At 42.4% G+C, this 13,077-nt stretch overlaps 1 protein-coding gene across 1 annotated transcript; it reads left to right on the forward strand.

Moving 5' to 3' along the window:
• Positions 1–2,357: 2,357 nt before the first annotated feature.
• LOC142187271 (vomeronasal type-2 receptor 26-like) lies at positions 2,358–8,109 on the forward strand. Its single transcript, XM_075261532.1, has 3 exons — positions 2,358–3,302; positions 5,394–5,517; positions 7,202–8,109. Exons 1-3 carry the CDS (start codon positions 2,358–2,360, stop codon positions 8,107–8,109), a joined length of 1,977 nt encoding a protein of 658 aa, XP_075117633.1.
• Positions 8,110–13,077: the final 4,968 nt, after the last annotated feature.

The raw sequence follows: 13,077 nt of genomic DNA on the forward strand, positions 1-13,077 counted from the left end.
AGAGGGGAGAGTTTAATGAGAGGAAGCCCAAGTAAAAGAGAATCGCAATAGTGAAGACGAGAGAGAATCAGAGCGACAATGAGGAGGTTTTGATGTTTTCCTGGTGAGAGTGTCAAATTCTGGAGATGTTTTTGACATGTGGATGGCAAGAGCGAGCAAGTGTCTGTATAGGTGGGGGAAGGTGAGATGTGAGTAAAATACAACCTGCGGGCATATTGCCTCAGTGTAAGGATAAGTTCACACAGACTTTTTTGGTCAGGATTTTGAGGCCGTATTCACCTCAAAATCCTGACCAAAAACACGGCTCCCATTGAACTCAATGGGAGCTGCTCAGGAGCTTTTTCCAGGAGCTGGCTTGTGCCGGCTCCCGGAAAAAGATGCGAGGTGCTCATTCTTCAGGCTGTTTCGCCTCACTATTCGGCCTGAAGATACTCCCTCCTCCGGACAAGGCCCATTCATTGGGCCTGATCCGGAGCGGAGTGCGCGACTGGATGCCACTGCAGTGCACCGGCTTTCAGACGCGGCTACCTGGCTTTTAGATTGGAACCTGAGGCGACCTCTGCCTCAGATTATGATCCAAAAAACCCTGTGTGAACTTACCCTCATAGTAAGACCACAGACAGAAATGGAGACATCAGGGTTTGGCCAGGTAGTTGATGAAGGAAACACAAGTTGTTCAGTTTTTGAAAGATTCAGTTTCAGATAAAGAGAAGACATGATGTTAGAGACAGCAGAGAGAAACATAGGAAGAAAACAAAGCACAATGTCCCTGACGCCGATAGAGTGGATCATAGTAAAGAGGAATTGGTGGTTTATAATGTCAAATGCCACTGAGAGATCCAGAAGAATAAGTAGTGAATAGTTTTCTTAAGATTTAGTTGTTGGGAGATCGTTGGAGACTTTTGCAAGGGCCATTTCTGTAAAGTGAAGTGTACGGACACCAATGGTTGAGCATCTGCATGAAAGCCTTACAAGCACTTTAAAGCACATTTCCAAAGTTGGGATGGGGTGGTTGAAATTACAATGTCAAGCATCTAATGGAGCAATGTAAAGTTCAATGTCAAGTGACGTATGGAGCGGTGTATAGTACAATGCCACCTCTGGACTCTGGAGCAGTGGAAATGTGTTCTGTGGGGTGATGACTTAGGGTTCTCTATCTGGAGGTCTGATGGTTGGGTCTCGTTTGGTGAGTGCCAGGAGAATGTTACCTACCTGACTGTACTGTGTCAGCTGTAAAGTTTGTTAGAGGAGGGTGTGATAAAATACATATATATCATACTATGTTATTAGTTATGTGTTAACTTTTGTGATCATTGTTGAAGTGGGTTCGGGTCAGTACAGATTCAGGATGTGCATGTAAAGGAGACAGCTACTAATTATCAAGTTATTGGGGGGATTCTTTATGCAAATTGAACCAGAATTCTGGGTGTATTTTCCACTAAAAACTGTTAAGCCCGTCGTGTGCCACAGTTCTCAATTGCTTTTAGACACTTTTCCAATTTGACCAAAAAAGTGGTGTAGCTTTACAGGAAAGAGGTCTAAAGTGGCTTAACTTGCACCTCTGTGAGACAAAAATAAACCATAAAAGTGTCAAGAACTTTTACGACAACTAATAAACTTAGACTAGACAATTTAAGAATACACCAGATTTATCAAACAACATCAGACACTTTGATAAATTTTGATCTGAAATTAAATAGGTGGACAAATCTCAAAAATGTTTTGAAGCAAATTATTGGAGGTTCTCCCATCTCTACTTAAAGGAGTTATGTTCTTAATACATTAATACACAGCGATTAACTATCCTATATCAATCTATGTGGGCTACTCTGTACTAGATATGGGCAATCCGATTTGTTTAGAATCTGATTCAACCCAAAATTTCCAAAACTATTGGGTTGCCCAAACACTAAACCTTTGAGGTTTATCACCCAGGAAACACTATTATACTCTTCAGTTTCATCAGACCCCCAATAATATTTGGAGCCCCAGGGCAGGTGATAGAAAATAACAAACAGTAATAATAATTTTGCCTCTCCTAGGCATGCTTGTGTCATCCAACAATCCCCGGAGTCTTCATGCGTCTTCTGGCCTCTTGCTTAAGTAAAATCTAGTTTATGTAAGGTGGATGTGTTAATGTGAGGAATTGCACAACTATTTGTTGGATCACATGCAGACAGTGTCCTGGGGTGGAGATGTCCAGTACTGAAAGGACAGTATATAAATATTGTGTGAGGAATGATCTTTGTCTCTTGTGTCTTGTACAGATCAGCTATGGAGCCACCGACCCCTCATTATCTGATAGACTCCTCTATCCACATGTTTTCCGGACAGTCTAAAATAGCCACATCCACAATATGGTGGTCACCGACCTGTTGGAGCACTTTGGCTGGACCTGGGTTGGGATTTTAGTATCAGATGATGATAAAGGAGAGAATGAACTGCAGATACTGAGAAAGTCCATGAGAGAGAGCGGGATCTGTGTGGCCTACACCATAAAATATACAGAAGAGAATGAAGACTATAATAAGAAGATATCACAAGTAATAAACAATCCACAAGTCAGGGTCATTATAATGTGCGGGACGTTTTCTGTGGATGGAGTTCATTTACTGATACACTATGAATTGTTATTTTCAGACAGAACTCTCATCCTTCCACCATCATGGGCCTCTAATTCTATCATTACAGAACAACAGTATCCAGAATTTCATGGAAGTCTAGCCATAGACATTCTATCACAACCTTTTACAGAAGTGGAAGACTTTGTGAAAAGCTACAGGAAACTCCCAAAAATACTTTTCGTTGAGTCTTTCTGGAAACAAATAGAGCCAATAATAGGAAATGAAAATACAGATCCCTTCATTACATTAAATTACACTGATGAAGACAATAATGAGAGTGTAATGTATACTGTACCAAGCCTGAGATATCTCCTCACATCGGGCGTCTCTCCAAGACTGTACGAGGCTGTAGAAGTCCTGGCAAAAGCTCTCCATGAAATGTTCTTATTTATAAAAGACAAAAATCCAGAAAATCCAATAACTGGACTTACCCAATACACACAGAAGTTACAGCGCCACCTACAGATGACAAAGCATCTGGATCCAATGAGTCCTTCATATTACTTCAGTGACCTGGGGGAAGCCGTACATCCATATAAGATAATAAACTGGATCATTGTAAATGGATCTGCACAGCCCATACGTGAGGTCAATGTAGGAAATGTTACCCCATGGGCTGTCAGTGGTCAGAAGCTTTATATAAATACCCCATCTATAACCTGGAGACACACACAGGAGGTAAGGAGCAGGGTTCACAGTTGGAGTCAGTCCATGGTTTGGCTTACTGATTCCACAGTTAAAGATAATAAGTTAAAGCTAATACAATTTCAAACCAGTGTCCAATTCTCTATTGGAGACTCTGTCCCAGATTCCCCTCAACTACTTCCAGACTGGCGGTTGGGTTTTTATGTCCGAAGAGTGCTTGTATGTGTGTGATGTATACAAAGCTGTGAGTGATATATACAAAGCTATGGTCACCTTCAAAATACGGTTTTCTTTTGACCCAGCAGTAACATAATTCGCCCAGATAAGAGTCTTTTAGGGTAAGTTCACACAGGGTTTTATGGTCCGGAACCTGAGGCGGAGGTAACTTCAGGTTCCATACCAAAATATGGGCTGCAACTGGATGCCGGTGCAGTGCACTGTGCACCAGATTAGGCCCAAATGAATGGACCTAGTTGGGAGGGAGTGTCTTCAGGAGGATGTTGCAAGGCGACTCCGCCTGAAAGAATGAGCATGTTGCTTCTTTTTCCCAAAGCCGGAAAAAAACGCTCCCGGAAAAGAGAATTGACCGGCTTCCATTGCTTTCAATAGGAGCCGTCTTTTTGGTCAGGATTTTGAGGTGGATACGGCCTAAAAAATCTGACCAAAAAACCCCGTGTGAACTTACCCTTAGAGCTGCTGGACCCTACAGGACCCAGATCAGCTCTGTAGTTATGGGCAGTCGACTGTATTCCTCCTGCAAATGGAATTAAATATATCAGCTCCAGTTACTGTGAAAATCAGCCTCCCCCACTAAAAGAAACAGTGATCAGATGTCCGGAAAGGTCTATTATGACCTTTTGGGGACACAATGTAAAAAAAAAAAAAAAGAACTAAAATGAACAAAAAAAAAAAAAAACAAAATAAACAAATTTAGATTAAAATAGTTTTAAAAATTTAAAAAAAGTCCAATAACCCATCCTTATTACAGTTTTCAGCCCCACCCCCAATCACACAATACAAAATAAAAATTATACTAATGGAGAGTTAAAAATTATTTTATAAACCTTTTTTTTAGCTGCACATTGTGCTCTTAAATAAAAAAAAATAAATAGAATGCATAAAAAAGAAACATTTTCCCTCCCTAACATATTGTTTATATCTTCTCAGATGTAAAAAAAACAAACAAAAAAACCATGCAAATTAAAAACAACATAAAAATAAAACCCTATGTGTCACCAAAAAGAGATGCAGAAAATAGTTGAATAATGCAAATTATAAAAATATTAAAGTTGTCAAAACCGCACATACAAAAACCCGACAATGGGTGTGGTCCTGAACCAGAAATTGACCCGGTACTGAAGTGGTTAAAATCGGTATAAGGGTGCATTCACACTGAGTAAACCCTAGCTTATTCTGAACGTAAAACACGTTCAGAATAAGCGGCGTCTAAAGCAGCTCCATTCATCTCTATGGGAGCCGGGATACGAGCGCTCCCCATAGAAATGAATGGGCTGCTGCTTTCACTCCGAGCAGTCCCATTGAAGTGAATGGGGAGTGCCGGCGTATACGGCAAGCTCTGCTCATGCCGAGCCGTACACGCCGACACTCCCCATTCACTTCAATGGGACTGCTCGCAGTGAAAGAAGCATCCCATTCATTTCTATGGGGAGCGCTCATATGCCGGCTCCCATAGAGATGAATGGAGCTGCTTTAGACGCCGCTTATTCTGAACGTGTTTTACGTTCAGAATAAGCTAGCGTTTACTCAGTGTGAATTCACCCTAAAAGTGGCAGAAACCAGGCGTACCCTATTATTGTCAGAGGGTTTCCTTGAGTAACTGCTTTTTAAGCTGACAGGGTCTCCATCTTTTAGGTGCCTGCGCGGACCCAAACAATACAGATCGAAAGCTAGTGTGAGCCTAATGTAAGCCTCAAGAGGTCTCAAATTGGCTGTGGTTATAATCATATTTTGTGGTGCCTGTACTTATAGTGAGGTCAGGATGATCTACTTTAAATGAATGGACAGTTCACCTTCAATAGTTCACCCTCCGAGGTCACCTCATTACTGCTATCATACATGGACATTCTGTGTCACTCCAGTAAAGGTTCTTGTCTTCTCCTTCAGGTCCCAGTATCCCGCTGCTCAGAGCCATGTTTACCTGGAAGCAGAAAGAAGGCAAGAAAAACAATTCACACCTGCTGCTATGACTGCGTGCCATGTTCAGAAGGAGAGATCTCCAATATAACCGGTATATGATTGTAGGAGTAGTAGTACTGTCTTACCAGTGTGATGATGTTCTAGTAGGAGTAGTAGTACTGTCTTACCAGTGTGATGATGTTCTAGTAGGAGTAGTAGTACTGTCTTACCAGTGTGTATGATGCTCTAGTAGGAGTAGTAGTACTGTCTTACCAGTGTGATGATGTTCTAGTAGTAGTAGTAGTACTGTCTTACCAGTGTGATGATGTACTAGTAGGAGTAGTAGTACTGTCTTACCAGTGTGATGATGTCCTAGTAGGAGTAGTAGTACTGTCTTACCAGTGTGATGATGTTCTAGTAGTAGTAGTAGTACTGTCTTACCAGTGTGATGATGTACTAGTAGGAGTAGTAATACTGTCTTATCGGTGTGATGATGTACTAGTAGGAGTAGTAATACTGTCTTATCGGTGTGATGATGTCCTAGTAGGAGTAGTAGTACTGTCTTACCAGTGTGATGATGTTCTAGTAGGAGTAGTAGTACTGTCTTATCGGTGTGATGATGTTCTAGTAGGAGTAGTAGTACTGTCTTACCAGTGTGATGATGTTCTAGTTGGAGTAGTAGTACTGTCTTACCAGTGTAGATGATGATCTAGTAGGAGTAGTAGTACTGTTTTACCAGTGTAGATGATGATCTAGTAGGAGTAGTAGTACTGTCTTACCAGTGTGATGATGTCTAGTAGGAGTAGTAGTACTGTCTTATCGGTGTGATGATGTACTAGTAGGAGTAGTACTGTCTTACCAGTGTGATGATGTTTTAAAAACAATCCTATTCACTATACAGCATGGAATCTAACAATTGAACGCTTTAATTGTTAGAATCCACGCTGTGTAGTGATTTTTTTTTATCCTCTGGCTACTTAGCCCCCCCCCCTGGTTTCCACTTACCTGCAGAGATGGCTGGTTCGGTGCCCGGTGTTCTCTGTCTTCTTCGCCTCACTGCCCCCGCCTCACTTAGGAGAGTGTGGGCGGGTACAGGGCGGGGAGACGTCATGTTTCCCCTCCCAGTACCCGCCCACACTCGCCTAAGCCACAAGCCCTGCCTTCTTCCTAGCTCTTTAACACTAACCTGGGAGGCGGGGCAGCGAGGCAAAGAAGAACGAGAACACCGGGCACCGGACCAGCCATCTCTGCAGGTAAGTAGCTACTAGAGATGTTAGCTAGTCTCCCGTTGGAATGAATGTATGCAGCCGGCGCGCAGGGGGTTAAGGCTGTGTGTCGGCTGCTTCCATTCATTCATATGTACCCGCAGCGGAGCCTTCACACTGAGTATACACTTCGCTCAGAATGAGTGGAGCGTGGACTCAGTGTGAAGGCTAACATTGTTAGCTTTTTCCACAATGCTTGGCTAGTATCAAAGCATTGTGGGAAATAATCGTGTTCGGAATTACGATCGTGATCGTGAAATTTTTTCGATCGACGATCAGAATCCGATCTTTTCCGAACACGATTGCTCAACCCTAATGGTAACTGGTAGTTACTTACTTTCATAGGAGTTCCGTTTAATAAAATAGAAGTCTGTTCTTTTTAACTACACAGTCCTGGCTTTTGCCCTTCCAAGATTTTATTTTTTTTTATTTATTTTTTAAACGATGATAGATAGATAGATAGATAGATAGATAGATAGATAGATAGTAGATGTTATGTAACATATGATATTCTATGGATTTTCCCTACAGATGCTGAGAATTGTCTAAAATGTCAAAGTGATAAATGGTCTAATGAGAAGAGAGACCGATGTCTGCCCAAAGTAATGGAATTCATCTCTTACCATAATGACACCATTGCTTCTGTATCTTCCTCTGTCTCGCTCTTCGGATGTCTTGTGACCGGCTCCATATTTAGAATATTTATTTCCTATCGGGACACTCCTATTGTTAAAGCTAATAACCGGAACCTGAGTTATCTCCTCCTGGTCTCCATCATCCTCAGCTTCCTCTCTGTCTTCTTGTTTCTTGGTCGTCCCAGTGATGTCACTTGTAGATTACGTGAAACCAGTTTTGGAGTCTTCTTCTCAGTCGCCGTCTCTTCACTTCTGGCCAAGACTGTTATGGTCTGTGTTGCTTTTAAGTCCACCAAGCCTGGAAGTCCCTGGAAAAAATGGCTGAGAGTGAAGCTGCCCTATACCATAGTGTTGTTGTGTTCCTCCTTCCAGGTTGTCATCTGTGTTCTGTGGTTGTCTATTTCTCCCCCATTCCAGGACCTGGACACTCAGTCTTATCCTGAGAAGATCATCATTCAGTGTAATGAGGGCTCAGATCTCTGGTTCTACTCCATGTTGGGTTATATGGGGCTCCTGGCCGCTGTCAGCTTTCTTCTGGCTTTCATGGTGAGGACATTACCGGACAGTTTTAATGAGGCCAAGTACATCACCTTCAGCATGCTGCTGTTCTGTAGTGTCTGGATGGCCATGATCCCGGCTTATCTGAGCACCAGAGGGAAATACATGGTGGCCGTGGAGATATTTGCAGTAATTGCTTCCAGTGCTGGACTTTTAGCTTGTGTGTTTTTCCCAAAATGTTTTATTATTTTATTTAGACCTGAAATGAACAGAAAAACTGATCTTCTGGGGAGAAGGAAGGAATGACTGTAAAATATTAACCCCCTAATATTAGTGAATATCTCTGAACAACACAAAAATTGAAACTATATTATACTAACTATCAAAGCTTCTCTACATCTCCTATATTAAATACACATATGTATATATAGGATTATTATGATATTGTGTACAGTAATTTCTTCTTTATTTATAACATTAAATAATTGATAATAAACTAGTAACATTGTTCTCCCCACATTTGTACAAGTTTCCTCCATGTGCTCCGGTTTCCTCTCATAATCCACAGACATACATATATATCGTGAGATATATCATCTATAACAACATAGATTGTAAACACTTTGTGACACAGTGAGTGATGACAATGTCTGTAAAGCTCTGCAGATCATGTTAGCTCTATATAAGAATTAGAGTCAAAAGCCTCCATCTTTGTATTCTGTCAGCCAGCTTGTAACCTTTCACATATAAACTATATAAGTATGCGTATTCAAAGTCCAAGAGGCCTCTCTAGGTGATAAGGAGTGCGGTGTGAACAAATCTCTCTCTCTCCTCTCTCCTCTCTCCTCTCTCCTCTCTCCTCTCTCCTCTCTCCTCTCTCCTCTCTCCTCTCTCCTCTCTCCTCTCTCCTCTCTCCTCTCTCCTCTCTCCTCTCTCCTCTCTCCTCTCTCCTCTCTCCTCTCTCTCATATCTCTTATCTTCATATGCTATATGGAGGTCATTTATCACCAGCTTGTCATGTTATTGCTTTTTCCATGATATATACATATAGACATAGTGTGAGATGCTAGTTCACACATAAGTATTTTTAAACTTTCTTTGCTTAAGGACAAAGTCCATCCCAATTTGGAAAGCAATAATGAGATGAAGATTACACTAGGCATGAGCCAATAGTCATGTGCCAGGTTTATCTTATAACTCTACAACCAATCATGTTATGCCAACCATGTTATGTTATTAGAATAGTCCAACCTGCTCTTGTCTGTACTGTATTTAAACTACCTTTTTGCACCAATAAATTAGAACTCGCTTGATACACCATCAGTTGTGTGTGTGTGTAACTTCTCCAGGCCTGATAATGGGTGTGATTTATTCAGGCCTGATATTTAATCTGGAACTCTACAACATACTCTATTATGGGGACCCCTTGATGTCCCTAACAGAACCTGGCAGCCCAAACGTGGGGCATCGATAATCATTCAATGTACAGTCGATAGTGTACTGACCACTCACCAACCGATTTGGAGACCGGCCCGGAGCACCTCAGATGAATAAGATGGTGCTCTAAGGTAAGCCCTTTTCTTGCCAAATAACTAATCTGAGTTCCTACGTGTCCCGGATCCTGTGTGTTGATGAGTGAGGTTAGTTGCTGCATATAACAATCAATGCTATTTTATATAGTACGGAAGAACCTAAAGAGTATGTTGTCTGTAGTGGGTGGGAAACATTATACCTCATTCTTTGTCTACTGTACATGCTGTCATTTGGTTGCTACATCTGTTATAGAGTGTATAAGGCGGCACAGAAAGGGAGAGTCATTCTCCATCCTTAATCCCTAGAGTTGCAAGAGTAAGTATGTGCAAAGATTCAGGGGTGTTCGATAAAGGGACACAGACAGAAAGTTTAGTCTGTGGAAACCGAATGAGGTTTTTGCCCTGAGCACTAAGCCAGAACATGCACATCAAGTAAAAGTGCAAAGATTAAGGGGTGTCTCCACCAGGACACTTAGCCAGAACATGCACATCAGAGATTAGTTCAATGAAAACAGAGTGTCTGTTTGGGAGGTCACACTAAGAGAAGTCAAAAGTGACCCTCGAGAAGCCAGTGACCCTCCATTGTCTTAATTGCCCTAGAGGAGTGGGAAGCTCATGGCTGACTGGCCATCAGCCAGTATGGGGAAGGGACCCTCTGAGATAGGGTACACCCCATATGAACTAATAGGGATGGGAGAGAGAGAAGAAGGTGCCGCTAAAGAAAAAAAAAAAAAAATTAAAGAGCAGGGGTTCCCAAGACAGGATTATTTGATAGTAAATATTGGGACCAATGGAGATTAGACAGGACAGATACAGGGATAGAGGGAAACCAGGAAGTGTTTTAATTGTGGAAAACAGGGACACTTGGCTAGAGATTGCTGGTGTCCCAAGTGAAGGACAAAGGCTTTGAATGTAAGGAAATGTATAGTGAGCACCCTCTCACAGTCCAGCTAAAGGGTTAATGTGCTCTACACATAACATTGTGTTGTTAGTTTGTTAGTGCTATGTGAGTGGTGAATAGATAAAGATATGGGGGGAAGGTCTGAGAGAACTGATTGGATATAAAATGTGTAAAAGATTTGCCATGTAAGTGGAAATATGATATGTTTGTCTGGAGCTTCAGTGTGAAGTTCACATGTTTGTATGGAAGGTTCAGAGAAGTGAATGGGCCCACATGTGTGTTAGTTATATGTACATGTTACATGTGTCTGCTATGTGTACATGTTCTGTTTTCTTCTTATGGTAGAGTTGGAAGGAACCTCAAGGGCCATCGGGTCCAACCCCCTGCGAGTGCAGGTTTTCCTAAATCATCCCAGCTATATGTTTATCCAGATTCCGCTTGAAGATTTCCATTGATGGAGCGCCCACCACCTCCCGTGGCAGCCTATTCCACTCTCTCACTACCCTCACTGTCAGAAAGTTTTTCCTAATGTCTAATCTGTATCTCTTTCCCTTCAGTTTCATCCCATTGCTTCTTGTACTTCCTTGTGCTAATGAGAATAGGGTAGATCCCTCTGCACTGTGACTACCTTTCAGATATTTGTAGGCTGCTATTAAATCTCCCCTCAGCCTTCTCTTCTGCAAACTAAACAATCCCAGTTCTTTTAGCCGCTCCTCATAGGACATGGTTTGCAGACCTTCCACCATTTTGGTTGCTCTTCTCTGGACTTGCTCCAATATATCGATGTCTTTCTTGAATTGAGGCGCCCAGAACTGTACACAGTATTTCAGGTGTGGTCTGTCCAGGAAAGAGTACAGCGGAATAATGACCTCTCTTCATCTAGATTCAATGCTTGTCTTAATACATCCCAGAATTTTATTAGCCTTTTTTGCAGCAGCACCACACTGTTGGCTCATGTTGAATTTGTGATCTACTATTATGCCCAAGTCCTTTTCCCCTATGCTATCACTTAGTTCTATTCCTCCCATACTATATATGTTTTTTACATTTCTGTTACCCAGATGTAGAACTTTGCATTTGTCCCTGTTAAATCCCATTTTGTTGGCCTCCGCCCATTGTTCCAGTGTGTCTAAGTCCTTTTGAATACACTCTCTCTCCTCTCTAGTGTTGGCTATTCCTCCTATCTTCGTATCATCTGCAAATTTTATGAGTTCACCAATAATTCCATCGTCCAGATCATTTATAAAGATATTAAAAAGTACTGGGCCCAGAACAGAGCCCTGCGGCACCCCGCTTTTGACTTTCTTCCAGTTGGATGTGTAGCCATTTAGTATTACTCGTTGTGCCCGATCATTAAGCCAGTTGTGAATCCACCTAACTGATTTTTTGTCAAAGCCATACTTAATCATTTTTTCAATAAGAAGGTTATGTGATACTTTATCAAATGCCTTACTGAAGTCAAGATATACTATGTCTGTAAGCCGTGTACCGAGGTGGGCTCCCCAGGATACAGCGAAGTCACGAACAAAGGAAGTGAGTCCAATTCAATTTAACCAAGATAGGACTTTACTTAGTTTAGATAACCTCTTTTGTCCAAAAGAACACTCCCAGGTATTACATTTACACAGCCTAGAGGCTGGGACCCTGGTGTTATACAGCACGGTGCCCACTAGTGTGGCCTTCAATATACTCCAAGCTTTTACCTACCTGCAAGCTGCACCTATGCAGCTGCCTGTTACCTGTTATTACCCTATTACACAGGAACAATTCAGTGTGTGTGACACAGGCATCCGGCGGTGTAACACCAGGGTTTACAATCTTATCACAATACTACTAAATTCCCCCCAAACCAAGTACAACTAAGAAAGTATAATGGTTGGTTAGCTTGCAAGCCAAACAGTGTAAAGTTAAACTAAATGTTGCTCCCAGACTTCCTTACAAGTCCCTCTCTGGGAGATATAACTCTGTAGAAATCCTCTGTGACTTAGTCCTTTTACCAGACAGGTAGATAGTTCACCAGTATTGCAGCCTGGGGTGATGATTATACCTAACTAACTAACTACAGGCTTTTTACTCAGTCCCAGCAATATGGTGCAAAACTTGCAGTGTGGTGCGTGCACGCTTACTTCTGTTGGGTACCTTTTAGTCTCTGTTAGCATCAGGGTGAAGAGGAGCTCCTCGGACAGCATGCGGTCTCACTGACAGTCTCACTTCTCAGCCAAGTCTCTGACAGTAATCTTCTCCTTAGGATGGTGTCTGGACAGACTCTGAAAGTCTCAAATCCTCAGCTATTCTTGCTGTGGCTTCTCCCTCCAAGGACCCTCTCTGCACAGTGATGTCTCCACAGCTCTCTCTTCTCTAGAGTCCAGCACACTCTGACTCAAAATGGCTCCTAGAACCTTCCTCCAAAGATCAGGGTCTCCACATCAATCTTCCAGGGGCATGCAGCCTTTTTCCTTTTACTTGTTATCTCGCAACAGCGACCTCTTGTGGTCAAACAACAAAATGTCAGGTTATGAAAACACCAACTCAATTACACATTGCACATTCACTACACAGGGGCTGTTTCACCCTCTTACATGCCACCCCACTAGAGGTTGACGTCCCTGGCAACCTTTCCCATATAAACTCATCTTGTGCATAGCGCTGTGGGGGTTCCTCAGCATTGGACCTGGCTGTCCTACGCAGAGTCACAGAATCAGGGGCACCCGGCACACCCAATGATGGCTGTTCTGCAGGTTGTACAACTCCCTCCCTGGGCGGCAAACTAGACTCGACTTGGTTCCCTGGATCGGCTGGGGCAGGGACAACCCACCACTCATTGTCTAAGGGGGTTTCCCT

The sequence above is a fragment of the Leptodactylus fuscus genome, chromosome 1 (genome assembly GCF_031893055.1).
Source record: "Leptodactylus fuscus isolate aLepFus1 chromosome 1, aLepFus1.hap2, whole genome shotgun sequence".
Classification (NCBI taxonomy): domain Eukaryota; kingdom Metazoa; phylum Chordata; class Amphibia; order Anura; family Leptodactylidae; genus Leptodactylus; species Leptodactylus fuscus.